This window comes from Centrocercus urophasianus, unplaced genomic scaffold (genome assembly GCF_019232065.1).
Source record: "Centrocercus urophasianus isolate 14NV4802_14NV808 unplaced genomic scaffold, USGS_Curo_1.0 seq_11, whole genome shotgun sequence".
NCBI classification, from domain to species: domain Eukaryota; kingdom Metazoa; phylum Chordata; class Aves; order Galliformes; family Phasianidae; genus Centrocercus; species Centrocercus urophasianus.
In genome coordinates this window covers 6113723-6133593 of record NW_024884253.1, presented here as the reverse complement: position 1 = coordinate 6133593, position 19871 = coordinate 6113723, and the positions used below count along the sequence as shown (strand labels likewise).

Below are 19871 nucleotides of genomic sequence, written 5' to 3'. Positions count from 1 at the left end.
ACAGCTCAAAATATTTCCTGTCTTAGAATCATACGAAGGTCTAGGTTGGAAAAGACCTTCAAGATCATCAATGTCCAACCACCACCTAACACTGCTCAGTCCACCATTAAATCCTGTCCCTTAGTGCCACATCTACACATCCCTGAAATACCTACAGTGATGGTGACTCCATCACTTCTCTGGGCAGCCTGTTACAATGCTGGTTTCCAACCACTGCACTTCTGAGCAGATTTGGGGAAAATAATAATAATAACAACATCTAAGAAAGAACTTGAAAGTTATTCCTTAAATAAAAAGGTTATAGAAAATGAACACATTTTTATGCTTTATAATTGGAAATTCTACTGCCTATATTCACATCTGAATTTATCTGTAATAGAACTCAAAATTTAGTGCAATATTCTGGAGGAAGAAATTTCAGTACATCAGGAAGTATGGTTTTCTAGTGCTGTTTACAAAAGGCAAATGAAGCCTTAAATTTCAGTGGGTATGCATGGCCATAACATACTAGAATTAAAATGAGAAAGATAAGAAAAATAAACCCATTTCTCTAAATACTGACATTCTTCACATAAGGACAATTACTGAATCTACCTGGAAATAATTTACTTCAGAATTTTTGAATGATATGAACTAAAGTACTTTTACATTCTCTCTCCCCCCAGTTGGTAATACATTGCTGAATTTATTCAGAAAGGTTTTACATCAAAAACATAATTGTTACTGCATATGATCAAGATGCTCTTCCAAATGTGAATTAATTACAAATTGGTTAATTTCAATAAATTCTAAGAAAACCTTTCAAGACTGTTTTATTCTCTTTCAGATAACAGACTTATTTTTGCAATTCAACACTGCATTTAAACTTACAAAAACAAGTTTCTTCTGCAGATTCATCAAGTTGGCATATGTGGTGCATCATCAAGTTTCTTCTGCAGATTCATCAAGTTGGCATATGTGGTGCATCATCTTCTATGTTACAGTTGTTACTGAACACTTTTCATCTAATCAAATTTGCTGAAGTCAACACTGACATGTAACCAGTGCCAGACAGTTACAGCAATTGGCAATATATATATATATATATATCTTTGTCCTACAAATCTGACATCCCTGGTACATCTTACACACTTTCAAGATTTAAGCAGAAGAAATGCAGCAACCACTGAAGTTGAATTATTTTTACCTGAGTTAATTTTGAAGTATTTGGTTAGTTGTTTTCCACTAACAAATTTAAATTCCCTATCACCACACCACCAGAGTCACGGGAGAATCTACCACAAATTGTCTGCACTCTAATTTTCTATGATGTGTAAAAAAACAGATTTACAAGAAATAGACAACCAACTCAATACATTACATTAATGTATTTAAAAGCTTTTCTCTACTTCTTCACTCAGAATGCCCATAGATAAGTTCAATTACATAGATAATTCCTGCAAGACTTCATTACATTACTTTCCTGATTAGAAACTACTAACTGGACAGATAATTTGCCAGAATCATACAAAAAAAAAAAAAAAAAAAAAAAAGCATTCTTTAATTAGCTGTGAAAAGGAAGTAAACACTTAAGTAATTAGTGCATTAAATGTAAACATGACAATTTTATTATTAATTAGTAACTTTTATAACTCAAGTTTAAAAATATTGAATCAAACAATTCGAATTCACAAAGAAAAGTCTGGAACTATATACACTTATAATTAAGAATATCTAAATTTTTGCCAGTATTTACTTATTTTTTGTACAAGTTCTTTCACACAGCCATATTTACAAACATCTTTTTAAAACATATGAACAGACATATTTTATAGCATTTACAAATAATTTGGATGTTTTTTTTTAAACCAGAATACATTGCGTTGACAAACATTTGGTTTCATCATGTAGTACTGAACAGTTCTTTATTCAGTGGGATGGAAAGAGTTATCATTATCCAAGTATCTAAAAAATAATTGGCACCTAGAATTATCATATATGGCTTTAAATATCTCCCTAACAATCAACTCACAAATAGAAATTAAAATCTACCTGTGGTATATTTCTAAATCTTGAGTCTTTCAATGAGTGAGGTCTACAAATCTGCACACACATTCTAAGCATATATTCAGAAATAAGAAATCCTACTAATTCTTCCTAAAACAAAACAAAAACAAACAAACAAAAAAACCCACCAAAAAACCCTGTTTCCATTGAAGTCAAGCACGAACTTAAGGAGGGACGGAGGGACTTTTCTAGACAATCTGCTGCTTTGATGGATGTTTTTTTTATTGTGGTATATAACAAATTTGAGAAAACAATATTTTGAAGATTTTGAAGGAATGATATGAGGTCTTAGATGGAGAAGAATAATTTTTTTTTCTCACAAAAGGAACTTCTTTCAGGAAAAAGAAAGTCCAAGGTAGTTTTGTACTGAAAGTTACTGACACAGTCCAACCAGCCATATCTGTAAAAAGGTTTTACCTCATAAATAAATTAAAAATCTGTCTGCTTGCTTGTTTTTGTTGTGTTAGGAAAAGAATTACAAGTTTTGGCTTTGGCAAATAAGTAGCCATCCCATTTAAATACCATTCTTTAGAGCTCCTGCACAGATTGTTCCACAGTCTGTTCTTCTACAGACTGCATTGCTTCCTGAACATAAACTATGAATTCTGAAGCTTCTCCACCCTGTGTGTAGACAGTCACTGTCTCAATTCCCTCCACTTCATCTGATGAGACTACCAGGTGATGCTGTTCAGACAGCTCCACTGAGGCCTGCTGCAGAGTCTCCTGAATCATCAAAGTGTGATTGGCTGATTGCTCCTCTTCTTTTACCTAGGAAGAAATTGAAGTGTTTACAGAAGTTTCACCTTTCCAATAAATAATTGCTACTGTGATGATTAATGCAAATACAACACAGAAACCAGAAACTTTTGAAAGCTTTACACAAAATTTGTAGCAGTTAATTTTAATAAGTGTTTAGACAGACAAAATACTGAAAGCAGTAAACCATCATTGCAGTTACACACATGGAGAACTACAAAATTATAGGAACCCATGTCTCTTGAAACAGTTTTAATCTCTCACCTGTAATTCACTCAAAACTGCCCTTATTTAAATAAACCAAAAAAGTAAACAGCTCCTCCACTAACAATAACATGAGAATCCATCCAAAGCCACATTAAAAGACGTATACAGTCATCACAGAATGGCTTGGGTTGATAGGGATCTTAAAAGATCATCCTGGACCCAACCCCCTGCTATGGGCACCAACACACCACAGAACAATTCTCACTCTTTTTTTTTTTTTTTAACCAATAGATTGTTGCTCATTGAGGTAAAATAAGTAAACAAACAAACAAAGAAAGTCATTCTAAACTTCAAGAACAGTCATTGTAACCAAAACATAGTGGACTAATTAATTAGAAAACTGTGAAATTTAAGATTCACTGAAATGCACCCATTACACCTGTTTATGAGGCAGCAATTTTTACATTATTGAAAGAATACTGATAGTAGCAACTGAAAATTGCTTTTAATAAGCATTCTACTTTTTGACAAAAAAGGAAGATTCTGGTATTAAATTTAAAAGAACTCCACTATTTGTAAATTATACTGAAACTACAGTACTCAGTAGAATTCAAGATCAAAATCTAGCTCTTCACTAGATCCGTACAGCCCATCCATGCGTAGTGTTCCAGGCCAGTAACAACACATTGCACTCTAAGTTATGAGGAGGAAATTGATTCTAACACATACAATTATAACATTATTTTGGGGACAGAACGAGATAGCAATTTTTACATGCACAAAATACATGCAAAGGCATCTGTTAGGTGTTTTCAGCATAACACCACTCCCCTTGTTCACTGACGAGGGCTGTTTTATTTGATGGAATATAAATGCCAATCCACTTGTATTTGCAACATGCAGTTAATTAGATCTTCTCTTCCTTTCCTATTTGGAAAATGGGCAGTTCTTGCTAAGGCCTATTTCTTTTTCATTTAGGCTTATAAAATGCTTTATAAAATGAACTTCCAGAGATAAATGATGTTTGTCACTGCAAGAAGATAATCGACTGAATCTCTAGGAGCAATCTCTACAGAAATACCTTTTTCACATCATCAAATGGATCTATAAATCACCAACATATATAAATCATAAACTATATATATATCACTAACAACAGAGCATGAACACGGAACTGTGGCTCACCTACATACTTTGGCAGAAAGCAAAACTTGATGGCATTTCTAATAGTCACACAAAGTGAAATATGAAGAGAACACAGGATCAATCAGTTTGCTAGATCAGTTTACTAGATTTCAGTGTAACCCTTGTACCTCAGAGCAGTGTTTGTTGTGCTCCTGGCAGCAATGAAGTCATAAGAGATTTTAAAAAATAAGTATGATAGATTCCACTCTTTCTGGAGTCCTCTAAATTACGTATACTTACATCTGTAATATACATATTTTTTTTTTTTAAATTAGAAACTATTCAAAAATTCTCCACTTCTCCTTTGTACTACATTGATTTCTAAGCAGTAGTATTAGAACAATGGACTCCAAGGAATTCTATGGAAGTTCAGTATTGGTGCTTAGGAGGAGAGTGGGAACAGCAGGGAGAACAGCAGTGAAGTGTTTAAGCATCTGCCAAACTCCTTAGAGACTGGCAAGAAGAAATTCTGTATGCCCATTTCTTGGTTCTCTTTTTTAGATTTTTAGTTATTTATTTACTTATTACACTCCCCCAAGCAACCATTCCCATTTTCGTATATTGACTTTTCTGCAGTTTTTTTTCTTCCATGTTTTAAGCATCTGACAGTTCAGGAAGATTTCAGACACAAACAGACCCCGCAGGACTTCATATCACTTCGAACTTTCACTCAATTCATCAAGCTTTACAAGGCTTTTTCTCAAACAATAACAAATACGTTCAGGTGTTAAATTATTCAGAGGTCCAAGTACATCTGTGGTACTGATGAAATATAAGTGAATCTTAACTGGTAAAAGATCAAACTTCTAAAGAGAATCTTACCAGTGCCATTTACCTTACATCAACAGCACAATTACAGCTACTGATGCTGACTCTGGCTTTATTGCACAGCATTCAGATTATAGGGATGAAGATACGTGATAAGGATAAAGTCCATTCCATGTTCTGCATCTTTTACCAAGCATACCTGAACCTTTTAATTGCAATTTATTTTAAACAGCTCCAGCAGTCGTTAAGGTTCCATGTCTAACAAAGTTGTGTGATGTAGAATGCTTTGTCTTGACATAAGAAAATTTGCACCCACCTCCAGAAAAACAAATGTATGGTGTCGCAAAAAATGGATATCCCTAAAGTTACCTTTTACATTTTGAGCTCCTGTTCAAAATGCAACAAACTAAACCATGAAAAGAAACATAACACTTTCCTTCTCCTGATACTCCTATATACCTTTTTCAACAAAAACAACCACTCTAGCTGCTGCTTAAACACTAAAAATTTTGTGAATTCAGACAGCACTCCTTTTTTATAACTGTTTCATTCCCTTTCCTGAGGCTACCTGCTCCAGTGGTGACTCCTGCTTGAAATGTAAGGCTCCACACAACATCTACAACATCTGATCTAAGATCAGAACAGGTGGACCAACGTCTAATTGCCAATGGAGCTGGATGGAAAGCTGCAGTTAAAAATGTCAGGAAATTAAAATCTCATATCTTGTTCTTATGTCAGCCTACAGATAGAGTCCTTGATGCTATTGATCTTCAAAAACAGATCGAGGTGTCTAAAAGTTGGCTTTTTAATTATGTAGTGCACAGGCACTTCTCTGGTATTAGCGCATGATACATAATCCTCTGACGATACGCCTCAGGCCAGAAAAATTACACTACTTTGCTAAGAGCTGCAAGAATGCACAACACAGTCTGAAAAAGATCTTGTATGGTCTCAATTTAGTCACTCTCAATCAGAACTATAAATAATTTTAAAAATAGTTCTGTGAGTGTACACAAATGATGAACAAAGGAAGACAAAGCACAGTTGACATGAAAATGAAATGAAACTAGAATCTCATTCAATTAAATAACAACAATCTAATACTCGTTTTGAAATTAAAATGGCCAATAAAGAAATTTCATTTAACCTCCCCATCTACCTTTATCAATACAGATTTGTGCCCTTGTCAAGCAAGGTAAAGAAGACTAATGTCCTTATTTTTTGTGTTTCTAGCTTCCAGTATCTTTTTTGGACAGTTATCTGTAATCCTTTTAGTTTGACAAATTACCACTTTATTTCGGATATTTACATTTTAAACCAGTTCAATGTTTACATGATTTTGCTCGGTTCCTGTTAGGTAGTTCTACAGGGAATAATCTCAAAATGCTAATTTATATCCCTCAAACCGATGAAACAGTGGGACAGCTGCCATAAGAATGAATGAAGTTACTACACTCCATTCTTTTTATTGGCAACTGAAATCTCTCGAAGAGTAGCATCCACAACCTCTTTTCTGTTCAAGAGCCAGATGATAAGCATCTGACTGCATACACTGCACTAGAGAATGGCAGAAAGGATCTGAAGCCACACACAGCTGGTATACTAAATCAATTCAGTACCTGCATAAATATTCTTCACTGACTTAAAGTGCTTCCTCACAGAAGCTGATGGATCCTCTGCCCCCATGTCTTTATAAAAAGATCAAGATTTCTAAATTATCTCAAGTTCTAAATGCAAATATCTGAGGACTATCTAAATGACAAAAGGAACTTCTTCCTATAAAACAAATCAAGTAATTTATATTTTAAGATATATTAACTCAAGCCATTAACATGCCAAAATAAACTTCTTCCTTACCGTAAAAAAGGGGAAAAAAGGAAATACATAAACTGCTAAAGCTGCTTTCTTATTTTATAGATCATAGAAATAACAAGTATTTACATTTTTCTTTGCAGTCAGTAGGAATTCCAGATTCACATATTTAAAACAGCCTTGCTGAGCTAGACTCAAAATCCTCTGCAGAATCACAGAATCACAGAATTGTAGGGGTTGGAAGGGACCTCCAGAGATCATCGAGTCCAACCCCCCTGCCAAAGCAGGTTCCCTACAGCAGGTCTTGATTTCAGACTGAATGTTGCCTTTCAGGTTACCACGAAGAAGAAAAGTTAAACAGACGCTGCAGGAATTCAGAATCTTACACTAGGTTACAGATGCCTCTATTTATATTGTAAGAAACCACAGTAAGCAAACGTACAAGTTCTGAACTGAAAATCTGAAAACAAAAAGTGAATATAAGCATTCTAGATCATAGAGAGCACCTGGCTATGTGATGCCCAGCTTATGCTGCTGCCTGCTGGACTGCCTCTACCATTTCGTTCGGTGCCATTTGAATAATCTGAACTCTCTCTGTTCTGGTTTACACACAGACACGTTGTGTGAAAAACACACAGATGCACAGAAAAACGATGTAATTTGATCGTCTATATAGAATCTCTATAGAGAAGTAGAAAACAAAGACAATCTGGTGAACACTCATTTCAGAATAACAGGAAAATTCAACATACAAGACTCAAGATGCATAAAATTAAAAATGCAAAGTGGCAAATAAATCTTCATACTGGTGAAGTAGATTTTTAAGAAGCTTCATCCATTGGCTGGTCAAACTAATTCTGACAAAGAGACTGTGATTGGCAACATCTCTTGTCTAGCAGAATGCATTATCACCAGATTTTCCTCTGAAGAAATAAGGCAACACTCCACAATTTCAAGAGTTCTAACAGAGAGCATTGATGTTGACAAGAGATTTTATTCATATGTTATGCAGATGACAAGAACTTCACAGAACCTAAGAAAATGGGGACATCTGCCCACAATAACACTTTTATTTGCTGGCATCCCTGAGATAAAGAATAAATTGCTCCACGTGCTAAAGGAACGTCAGTCTTGGTAATCAACACATATATATAACTCTATGTATTAACAAAAGTTCAGGAAGAACAGTGTAACAAGGATCAAGTAGGTACAAATCATAGCCAGATTAAAATATGAGTGTTTGTGAAGTGTGACATGCAGTACCTGTTGACATGACAGCCATAGTAATATTATTAGATGCTTATTTTTGAAGATGTGTTATGCTATAAAATTCTGTCCTGTGATCATCTGCAAGCTGATATGTAATCCTTGCTATGCATTACTTCTGCTGTCACTTTGAAAAAACGTGGCTGTTGCCATGGTAGGATTTTACCACAGTCAGAAGAGATCACAGAATGAAATGATGAAAGGAACTAAAACAAAGTACGAAATGCATGAAAAACCAGTGTTTTCCTAAGCTTGATAAAGATATGTCTGGCTAGTGAAACAATTCATATACTTGCTCTTGAGATCAAGGAATTTAGAAGTCCAGGCTGAAAACATACTACTGTGCTTTTCAGGAACAGAGCTGAATTCCAAGCTGCAGAGGTACTAAGATCACTCTTGTCTGTTGTTTTTGAATGGGAGAAAAAGAGAAAGTGAGCCAATAGCTGCTCTTCATTGTTAGTATTAGTATAGTGAGTATGACCAGGATCTGAACTCTATCAGGTATTCTAAGTGCAAAAAGTATTTCACATCCAAAGGTCTCATAATTTCAACATAAAACATGAAACAGTAAGCAGACAAAAGGAGATGGATAAGATAATATAAACATGACAGTGGTACCCTCAAGATTGGACATGAGGAAAAAATTCTCTGAAAGAGTTGTCAGGTGCTGGAACAGGGTCCCAGGGAGGTGGTGGAGTCACTTTCCCTGGAGGGGTTCAAGAAACGTGTTGATGTGTCCCTGAGGGGGGGTGGTTTACTGGGAAAAATTGGTGATAGGTGCACAGTTGGACTGGATGATCTTGGAGGTCTTTCCAACCTTGGTGATTCTGTGATTCTACCTTCACGTAACAGGCAGCAATGTCAACACACCAACAGCCTAACCATAGATAACTGGTGGTGTTGTACTTTTGAAGACAATGAGGTACAAGTTGCTCTTTGTTAAGAATCCACATAACAGCCACAGAATTGTAGAGGTTGGAAGGGACCTCTGCAAGTCATTCAACCCAACCACCCGCTGAAGGAGGTTCCCTACAGTATGTTGCAAAGGAAAGCATCCAGGTATGTTTAGAACCACTCTAGAGGAGACTCTACAACTTCTCTGCGCAGCCTGTTCCAGTGCTCTGTAACAACTCTCAAAGTAAAGAGGTTATTTGTCATGTTCAGCTGAAACTTCCTGAGTTCCAGTTTGGTAGCCACCAAAAAGATCCTGGCTCCATCCACCTGACTTCCCTCCTTTCAACACTTATATGCATTGATATGATCTCCTCAGCCTTCTCCACACTGAACAGTCTCCGGTCTCTCAGCCTATCCTCAGAGAGATGCTCCAGGTCCCTAACCATCTTTTTGGCCCTCTGCTGTACTCTCTGAAGAAATTCCCTATCTTTTGTTAATGGTGGAGCCCAGAACTGGACATAATACTCTAGATGTGGCCTCACCAGGGCAGAGTACAGAGGGAAAAGAATGTCAACCTGCTGGCCATGCTCTTTTAATGCACCCCAGGGTACCACTGACTTTCCTGGACATAATAAGGAAGGCATTAAGAAAGTTATTTAGAAAAAGTATTGAATAATTAAATCTTCACAGTAGTGAAGTAGAAATCAAAATCTTTCAAATTTCAAAAGTAGAAATCAAAATCTTAACAGCTAATGAGAGATGGGCCACTAAGTGAGAAAGCAGTAAAAAGTTAATGAGTCAAATGGCTGTATATTACTTAGGAAGTGAAGCTCTGAATCTTCAAGTAAATCTTTCACATGCCTCTGTACCATAAAGAAAGAGTGCAGAAAAACATTCTGTTTGCAGTGGTCATTCAGGTATAACTGTCATAGAGAATTAGGAATTAAGGAAAAGTACAGGGATTTGAAGAGGTGAAAATACTTTGGGAATAGGTTAGTTGGATTTTGGAGTGGGAAGTGATTTGGTTTTGTTAGAGAGAACAAAGAGTACTGCTCTGCTCAAGCAGTTTTCTGTGTACAAGGCAGGCAGGATTTGCTTTGAATAAAAAGGGATTTCAGTAACTTACTCATACAGGATAAATAATACTGAGGACAAGATTTAAAGCTTTACATAATCATCTCCTGATGAGTTTCTCATATCAGAACAATAACTTCTGTGCTAATAAAAATACTCAAAACATATTTCAGGTCTAAAGACAAGCAAATTAACAACACATTTGTTTACTAATATCTACATAAAAACAGGAACTATTGGTAACGTAGACACATAACATGCAACCAAACTTAGCTGAGTTCTACAGTATAGTAATCTACAAGTTTGACTGAAACTAGAAATCCAAAAATCTACTGCTCTGCTCATTAAATTGAGGCAAAAATATAAAACTAGATTTGGATAAAGAATTCTACATGGTTTCTATCTTTGGTTTCAAAAAGATTTTACAAAAATAATACACCCTGCCTTTACACAAAATACGCATATTGAAACAGAATATATCTAGTTACCACCACTCATTCCTGCTCGTGACCACTGGAAATGGAAGAACTATAACAAAAATGAGAGATGCTGGACGCAGTCCAAAAATGGACAACTCTGCTGATGCTGCAGAATGCAGAATGCAGCTTGCAGAACAAGCAAGAATGTTTGCTTTGTGAAACCAACAAAATATATCTTGAATTTTGTCACCATAGAGAATCATTTACAGACAGGACATGATGACAGAGTCCTTTTCTACTAAAAAATAATTTAACAGCTGTGTGCATCTGTGAGGGAAACGTTTCTTCACAAGAAGCATGGTATGTATATCAAACAAATGCTTAACATGGAACAATCTTCTCCAGAATTTGTTGGCATCCTTGTTTGATGTAGTGCCTAACTGAAAGATGTAGTCATACTTCAAGGCAGTTTGTAATTGAAAGGTTTTGAAAACACATCTGCAGACACTGCTAATCAAGTGTGGCTGTGATATTGGCATGATTACTCATCCTCCAATCCTGGCTCTATATTCAACATGTGATCTAAAAACACAGTCCACCTATATAAATTATGAACTGAACAAACTCTGTCAGCAAAATAAACAAAAACACATTCACATTTGTTTTCACCCTATAGCATGAGGGTAAAATGATATCTGCTAAGTGTCACAGAGAATTAAAACCACAGAAAGGAAAGTCACTTGCTTTACAGTGCCAGACACTCCTTGCTATGTTCCGTGTTTCTGCAGAAATGTCCAATTTCTTGTCTGTCTTTACCATTCACTATGGATATTTCTTATTTTGTTAAAGCATTTATTAATCTCTTTCCTAGCAATTCTTCAAACGTACCACTCCACACTTCCACCTTTTTCCCATTTTACTTTTTCTAGTAAGTGCAGAGTACCTCAAACATTATGCCATAAATACCATCACTATCTGTAGCAATCCAGACTTGATCACTAGTAACTGAAATAGATTCAAACTGACAAACTGTTCTTTTCGTTTCATATTGTGATCAAAGCCTCACTGTGGATTTTTGCCAATTTCAGAACATAATGGCAGAACCTCACAACTGAATCCTCGTTTTCTCTCAGGCATTTGGTGTGCATTACCTTCCTCATCAGCTGTATGTTCCCATAGCACAAGATGACAGAACTTCTCCCAGTTTAGACATCAAAAAGGTTTAATCTTGATAATAATCTAATGTAGTGGCTCTCAGGCAAGAATAAGCTGAAGACATTTCAGATTCTAGACAGAATCTTTGAAAGGACTCACATACATAGCACTATCAGAGCTAACAACAACTTCCATTTCCCAATCATAACCCAAGCTAGATAGGACTTACATACTTTTTTTTTAAGTCATATTATGAATAATGATTCAGTCTGGGATTCATTATTGTTATGCTGTGAAACTATTTTCTTTTATAAAATCATTCCTATGAACAACAAATATAAAATTTCCATAGTCAAAATTGAATTATTTTTTTCTTCTCAGCACTCAATACATGAGGTGGGAGCTCTGAATACAAAATCTGATCTCGAGTACAGCTGCATAATAATTTGTACTCATGGTTTAATATATAAGCAATATGAACACATAAAACTCAGAAATAATGTAATAGAACAACGTAAACTCCATAACCTTTCTGCTTGTGAATTAATACAAAATAATTTAAAAAGAAGATACCAAACAGAGCTAGCTATATACATGACGTAGCAATCTACTGAGAAGGACTTAGACAAAGCTTGTTTCTCCAGGTAAAAATCTTGCATCAACATGAAACACTAGAAGTACTGCACAGAGAAGACATTTAAACACACAGTTTGGGGAAATACTAAGAGATGAAGAGGGCTGCCTTATTCACATAATTTCAGGGATAAAGTGTCAATGGCACATTTACGAGTGAAAGTAAAGAGGAGTAAAGATGTTGCAGAAAGTTCCAAGGAGGAAAAGAAAGAAAAAGATAGCAATAATGTAGTGTAACATTCACAGAAGAAAAAGAAAAGAAAAAAACAATGTTTAAAATGTCCTACTAATATAGCATTTCAAAGAAATTTTAAGGTGCAAACATAGAAATATGAAAGCAATTTGCCAGGCCAGCCAAAAATGAGAGATGAAAAAAATAGGTTATGTGTGCTCTTCATATAAAAAGAAACAGAACAGCATAAAAATCAGAACAATAAATGTTTTAAGGAAAAAAAAAAAGAAACTGAGCAGCTAAGCAAGGACTTGGAGAGGCCACTGAAGAACAAGAATGGAAATTCGGTGACAGATGATGCTGATATATTGCTGACACCCTGAATGAATTTTTTGTCTCACAATTCACAAGAGAAGCTGAAGGTCACAGAATAGAGTGTGGAATAAATTTTCCAGTGGGGAAGTGAAATACGAACGTGTCTTATGATTACCTCAAGGTTAACAATTAGGAACTCAGCATAATTAAAACCTGACAAAGTAGCAGGTACAAATGAGTGATATCCAATAGAAAGCAATGCAATGTTAAAAAGAAAAGCTGTCAGGAGAGGATTACAATCATGTTAATAACATTTAAAGACTTTTCCCCGCATGCTGAAATGGGTGTGGCTGTAATTCTGAAGCCATTCTCTGCTGGGCAGAACTGAAAATAATAAACAGAGCAGTGTCATAGGTCAAACAGATCTGATAAAGCATCAGAAGTACGAAATTAAAAGAGAAAAAAAAAATCATTAAAAAAACAAACACCTCTACAGATCTCCTTTGTTCCTTGCTCTACTTCCACAGAGCCGACCCAAGGTAACTAGGAATCTAAGATATTAGAAAAATTCAGTGTAAGCAGAGGAAGCACAAGATCACTCAGCTTGAGAAGTACTACAGTTCTACACTAATTTTATTTTCTGCAACTTCCAAATCAGGGGGGAAAGGCATTTTATCAGCAGCACTCTTAACAGGTAGAAACAAAAAAGAAAAATAGTAAAGATTCTGTGCTCTGAGAATTCAATATTTGATGTAGAAGTGGAGCTTATACCACTCTGACATTAGACCACTGGAATTTGTTGATATATATAAAGCAAAGGAAAAGCAGTGATCAGTTCTTAACAGCTTGTAAACTCAAAGGCTAGAACTATGGATTAAAAAGTGAGACAGAATTAATTTGCAATATGAACACTCACAAAATGCTAATAGCAAATTCAGATGCTCTAACAAGAAAGAGGATAGGTGTTAAGATGACTGAGAAATTGATCAGATTCAATAGTCAGAAGAGTTACTGTTTTAAATTATTAATTTTCACAGAATCTTTCAGTCGGAAGGGACTCTCAAAGGTCATCTAGCTCAACTCCTCTGCAATGAACAGGGACACCTAGAGCTCGATCAGGTTGTTCAGAGCCCCATTCAGCCTGACCTTGGATGTCTCCAGGGACGGGGCATTAATCACATCTCTGGGCAACCTATTCCAGTTCCTCACCACCCTTATTGTGAAAAACTTCTTTCCTACATAAAGTCTAAATCTTCCCTCTTTTACTTTGAACCATTTCTCCTTGTCCCATCACAACAGACCCTGCTAAAGAGTCTGTCCTCTTCTTTCTCATAGCCCCCGTTTAGATACTGAGAGGACACTCTCAGGTCTCCTTGGAGCCTTCTCTTCTTCAGGCTGAACAGCTCAGCTCTCTCAGCCTGTCCTCTTAGGAGAGGTGTTCCATTCCTCAGATGATTTTTGTGGCCCTTCTCTGGACACGCTCCATCAGGTTCCATGTTTCTCCTATACTGAGGACTCCACACCTGGATGCAGCACCCCACGCGAGGCCTCACCAGCACACAGTAGAGAGGCAGGATCACCTCCCTCGCTCTGCCGACTTGTCTTCTTTTAATACAGCCCAGGATATGGTTGCCTTTCTGACTGCTGGCTCATGCCATCCACCAGTACTCTCAAGTCCTTTTCAGCACAATCCTTACATCTCCCAGCTTGTATTGCTAACGGGGGTTGCCGTGACCCAGCTGCAAGACCTTGCACTTGGCTCTGTTGAACCTCATGAGGTTCTCCTGGACCCACTGCTCAGCCTGACTAGATCTCTCTGGATGGCATCCTGTCCCTTGGATGTGCTGAACACACCACACAGCTTGGTGTCACCATTTTTTTCAAGTTTCACATACACAGTTTCTTCCTAACAGCTGTCACTTATCTAGGCATTGTTTTCTCCCAGGTTTCTGGTAGAAGGGCCTCAAAATACACACTTTTAAGGAGAGAACAGTATTTGGTTGTGGATAACAATGCATTTAGCCTTTTAAATCAGTCACAAATACAGCACAGTATACATGTTGGCACTGAGTAAAGTTATTTTAAATTTGCATGTAGAGATGATTAAATGTCTCTCCTTTTTAATGATAGAATTTAATTTACAAATCTGGAACTGTTTTTCCTAATTTAAAAAAAAAAAATTACTCCAAAATTCTTACATGGTTTCTAATGAAAATACCTGTTAAGTAAAAAATAAAAATTATATTAAAAAAAAATTTTGGAAATGCTTTTTCTTGAAATTCTGCCTTGTTCCCCTTACATCTGGGTGGCTATTGTCTTCAAACTGTTTTCACAGACTATACACTTCTACAGAATTCTTATGAATTTAATATCCACAATACTAAAACCTCAAGTTAGTTCAGGCAACCATAATAACAACACTTTGGGTTCATTTAAATAAAAGGAGCTTTTCTCTTCATTTTTCCCTAATGTGAGTGGTCATACTGACTTCAGTCTCATAGAACCAACTGCTGCTAAGGAGCATCAGTAATACTCTTCTCTGAGCTGTTACATGACCGCAAATGAGTTTTGTTGCATCCCTCATTAAGAAAGGCAGTATGAACTCAGACTGGGCACAAGTCTTCTTTGTTCTCATGGCATGTGACTTTAAGACCTTGCATATCTCTCTAACTTTAGCTATAGGACAGCACTGGAAAGGACAAATGATGGTCACTCATCCATGGTTATGGTCAAACAGTATAATGGTTGCAGAGTACGCACAGTTGTATACAAACCTTCCATGTTCTGTTTCCAAAATAATGGAGCACTAAGGAACTCCTGACTCTTTTAGATGACAGTGGGACTACATCCTCACTCATGATGGAGGTACACTATTTTAAGAAGTCTGAAAATGCTATATTTTCTCGCTCTCACATGTTCCTATATATATTTATCCACTTATATTTTATGTATTTATACTGATGGCTATGTATTTTATATAAATATATGAGTGTATTTATGTATAAACGTGTGTGTGTGTGCACATAAACTGGGGCTGGGACGGAACTAGGCTATTTAGTCTAGGAAAAAGGAGGCTAAGGAGAGACCTTACTGTTCTCTTCCAGTATCTGAAAGGTGCTTACAGCAAGAGTGGGGCTGGTCTCTTCTCATTGATGACAGGTGACAGGACGAGGGGAAATGGCCTCAAGTTGCACCAGGTAAGTTTAGGTTTAGCAGAGGGCTGTTACTTAGGGTAGTGTGGTTAGATTGTGGTTGGACTCGATGATCTTTAAGGTCTTTTCCAACCTGGGCAATTCCATGATTCTATACATATATACACACAACAAAGGGAAAAAATTACCTTACGACAAATCCTGTGTGTCTTACAAAGTCATTCACAATTTAGGCTTTATAGAACTTCACTGATTTCACAAGAAATATACTAAAATAAAACAAAGCTGTTATGGAGAAGAGCTCTTACCTGCTTTACTACTGTCACAGTTCCAGGTGCCATGGTAACAACAGAAGCAACTGCAGTGGCATCATGGGTTTCTGATCCCAACTCAATGATTTGCTGGAGAATGTTTACAGCTGTTGGATCAAGTCTTTCACCTTATTAGAAAGACAGTATGTATAAGATCATTACAGTAAAGCAGGCCTTAAGGGTATGCAAATCTAACTGCCAGAGACACTCTTTCCCCTCATGCTTTAACCCTGATACATTGTGCTGCCTGTAAATTCAACCAGCTCACTAGCATGACACTTTAATAACAGATCTATAGGATGAAAGTATTCACAAAACAAATGTGTGCATCAACAAGTGAAACCACATTGCTCATTTTTATAACTATTTTAAAGAGATCAAAAAGAATACACTGACTAAACAAACAACAGATACAACTCACAGCAGTAACTGTAAATTATGCAGCTGTGAGACTATACAAATCCAAATGTGTATTTGCCAGACATTTATATTAAGCAGAATCTGAAGCCTATACTTACAACAAAGACAGCTGTTTGGTATATTAGATATCTGTGTTTATCATCTGTCCGAATGTGTGCAACACCTCACATCCTTAAATTATCACTAATGTGCTGAAGTGAAAAAGTTAATTTCTTGAGAAAATCAATGCCTATTACATTATAAGTATGGGATCAGAACATGTTTGTCACATTTTTCAATTATCTTTATGTGTGCAATTCTACCAAAGGAAAAGCAAGTTTACAAAAAAAATTACATACTTTCACTTCTCCTGAAATGTAAAAAGGAAAAACTCAGCTGCTGAAGAATGTTTTGTGACATGCAGGAATAGGAATCCCCCTCCTGTGGTCTGCACGTCCATACGATTAGCAGTAGCATGATAGATGTCAGAAAGGGAGGAAAACTCAAGGTCATGATAAAGCTGTTTCCTTTTGCTGAAATCTGCTGAAACTAGGAAAGAGGCCTGAAGGAGCCAGTCAATGGAATAAAGCTCATGTCTTAACCCCCAACCTTTACAAACTGATACTGTAGTGGGAATCTAGCTCAGATCATTTAATTTTAAACTAAGTAGTTCTATTTTGTTATCCAAATGAAATTTGGATCTAATTTTATCTGAGAACTGAAAAATGTTTTCTTGCTTTAATTTTTTTCCTGTATAACTGCCTTCAGTTACATAACTGGTATGAACTACTAGGTTTTATATCAGAAAAGTTGGATGATTAAACCAAATTGTTCTACTTTGAAAATTACTGCCTCATGCTTAAAATCAAAACTGTTATATGCAGCATATTCCGTGATCATGCTTACTTTAAATATTATAGCTTAAGAAATTTTCTCAAGATATTTTTACTCATTCTGAATTCCCACTTATTAACAATATACAGAAAGTGCCAGTTACATAATGGAACTGCGATGTGCCTGGAGATGCCAAAAGAAATGGGAGCTTGTGAAACTTATTTGTATTATGAACCATACAGTTCACAGCAATGGTAAAATGCTCTCCTCTGGCAGCCACTGCATTTATTTACACACATAAATTCAAAAAATATAAGCATTGATTCTAGTCTCTGTTTTAACACTCTCTTAGACCTAAGAGTTTCTTCTTACAGTTGTTATTGTTTCTGACTTATCAATCTCTTTTTCTTGTCTAATGTGATACTGAATGTGATACATTCTGCTTCCTGTACCATTAGAGTTAAGTTTGGTTGTACTGTTTTAGGAATACGGTAAATTAAGCATTCCACTGTGTCAGTTCTGTAGGATGGCTGATTTATAACGGAAGAAAAATGATAGCTAGAGAACTGCCATTAGATACACACCATCTGCTTTGTCAAGGCAGCTGAGTTCACAATACATTGAATAATGCAGGCAGGAAATTCCACACATTTAATAATAAAAGGCAAAGTACAGTGTGGTGATTATTAATGATTTAAGGACACAGAAATTAATTATAATGGTCACTTACTATTTACTCTCCAAGAAAAAATATAAACTCCCAAGAATTTCTGGATGACAAATTTCAGCATTTTTAACTGTTTCACAGCGATTGTATATTGCCCACTATACTGAAAAGAACTAGATATTTATGAAAAAATACATATTTGGTGTTCCAACCCCCCAGAAAGGTAACTTACCATTTTCAGAAGTGTATCTAAGGTTCTGTAATGCAGCTACAGCAGCCTGAGTACCTTGATCATCTTCTCCAGCCTCTGTGATATGGAGATACTGAGTAGATGCTTCTTCAGAAACTTCAGCAGTTAACTTGAAAACAAAACCCAGCCAACGCATGGATAATCTCCCTCTCATTTTAGCAAATTAGAGAACAATCAAAGTTATCAGTCTAAAATAATGAGTTTTGGACAATAAACAAGAGTTATAGAAATTATCTTTCCCACAGCTACTATTTTCAAAAGAGGCTGTTAACATGTACTTTTGTTCTGATGGGACTTTACTATTGTACCAATGACAAAGATTTGCTTGAATCCTGGGTGTCCTCTTACTTTCTCATGTTTGGCCACCAAGGAAGGCGGATATAGTATGGTTTGTGAAATCCATATGGAAATAACACTTCAAAGGACTCTATCCATGCGTACTGCTGAACACAAACCACAGGACAGACTTCTAAACCAGGCATCAGGCTGATGCTTAGGGCCAGACTGCCTGAAATCCAGCAGGATCTGAAACTGACTTGTCCACTGCAATTGACTTCCGTTTTTCTCCTGTCACTGGAGACCAACAATGAACTAATCAGGCAGTGGAAACTCAGCTTGCTAACTGTGATTTTTTAATGGAAGTGACTGGATGGTTCTGCGGTTTTGCCGTAGCTTCTACATCTACATTCAATTTTGCTTCATTAAAGTAACAGTCCTTATTTTAAAACAAATTGCTACCCAAGTTACAGCAGAGAAAAGATTTAAAAGTTACAGCTGCTTAAGGCAGCTGCACTACCCCACCCATCAAGAAAATTCAGATGGGTTTTGGCTTTGCTTTTTTTTTTTCCTGACTTGGCTTCTTAGATCTACGTTAAATATTCTAAGCTTTGCTCCTAATCATTGATGCTGTGACTCCTATATACTTTGGACACAAGACTAAATAGTGGAAGACATACTCTTTCTAATAGTATCTCATTAGGTGATTAACATATAAATTCAGTTTTCTGTATTTTAACATTGGACCAAGTCATAAGCTTCTTTCATTAATTCAATACAACCTCACAGCTTTGGGCACCTTCAAGTTAACATCAGTGAATATTTTTTGTATGTATATTTTTTGTATGTATGTTTTTCTAGTTTCACATATTTTTGCTAAAACTTTTATTCTTTCTGCAGCAGAGGACTAGAACCTTCTCCATACAAAAAAACACAGTACATTATTAGTCCAATTACTAGTCATGAAAGCAGTCAATATTGACAGTCAAAGGAGTGTGTGCATTGAAAATGGTGATGACAGAACACAGGACCTCCTGTTCTTATATAAAGCTGAGAACACACTTTTGAACACTTGTTATCCTTAACTTTCCTTCCATAACTTCCTAAAATCCTAGGCCCAAATCCATGAAAAATTTGCTTTACCTCCCACTTTGCTTCTCCATCGTGTTCCACAAGCTTCATTCCATGCTTGTTCTTAAGATGTCTGTTGAATTCCCATTTTGTGCCATATACAAAGCTGCAAACAGGACACTTAATACCACCTACAAGGAGACAAAAAT

General features: G+C 36.2%; 1 protein-coding gene across 3 annotated transcripts in view; it reads right to left on the bottom strand.

The window, feature by feature from the left end:
- Positions 1–1663: 1663 nt before the first annotated feature.
- The window catches only part of ZFAT (zinc finger and AT-hook domain containing), an 83883-nt gene continuing 65675 nt past the window's right edge, over positions 1664–19871 (bottom strand). For all 3 annotated transcript variants that reach the window (XM_042808669.1, XM_042808671.1, XM_042808670.1), the window contains 4 exons: positions 19735–19853; positions 18298–18424; positions 16163–16293; positions 1664–2814 (listed from right to left, as the gene is read on the bottom strand). In XM_042808669.1, the coding sequence (XP_042664603.1) occupies positions 2575–2814; positions 16163–16293; positions 18298–18424; positions 19735–19853 (617 nt within the window). In that variant the 3' untranslated portion in view covers positions 1664–2574. The remainder of the gene's footprint in view (positions 2815–16162; positions 16294–18297; positions 18425–19734; positions 19854–19871) is intronic.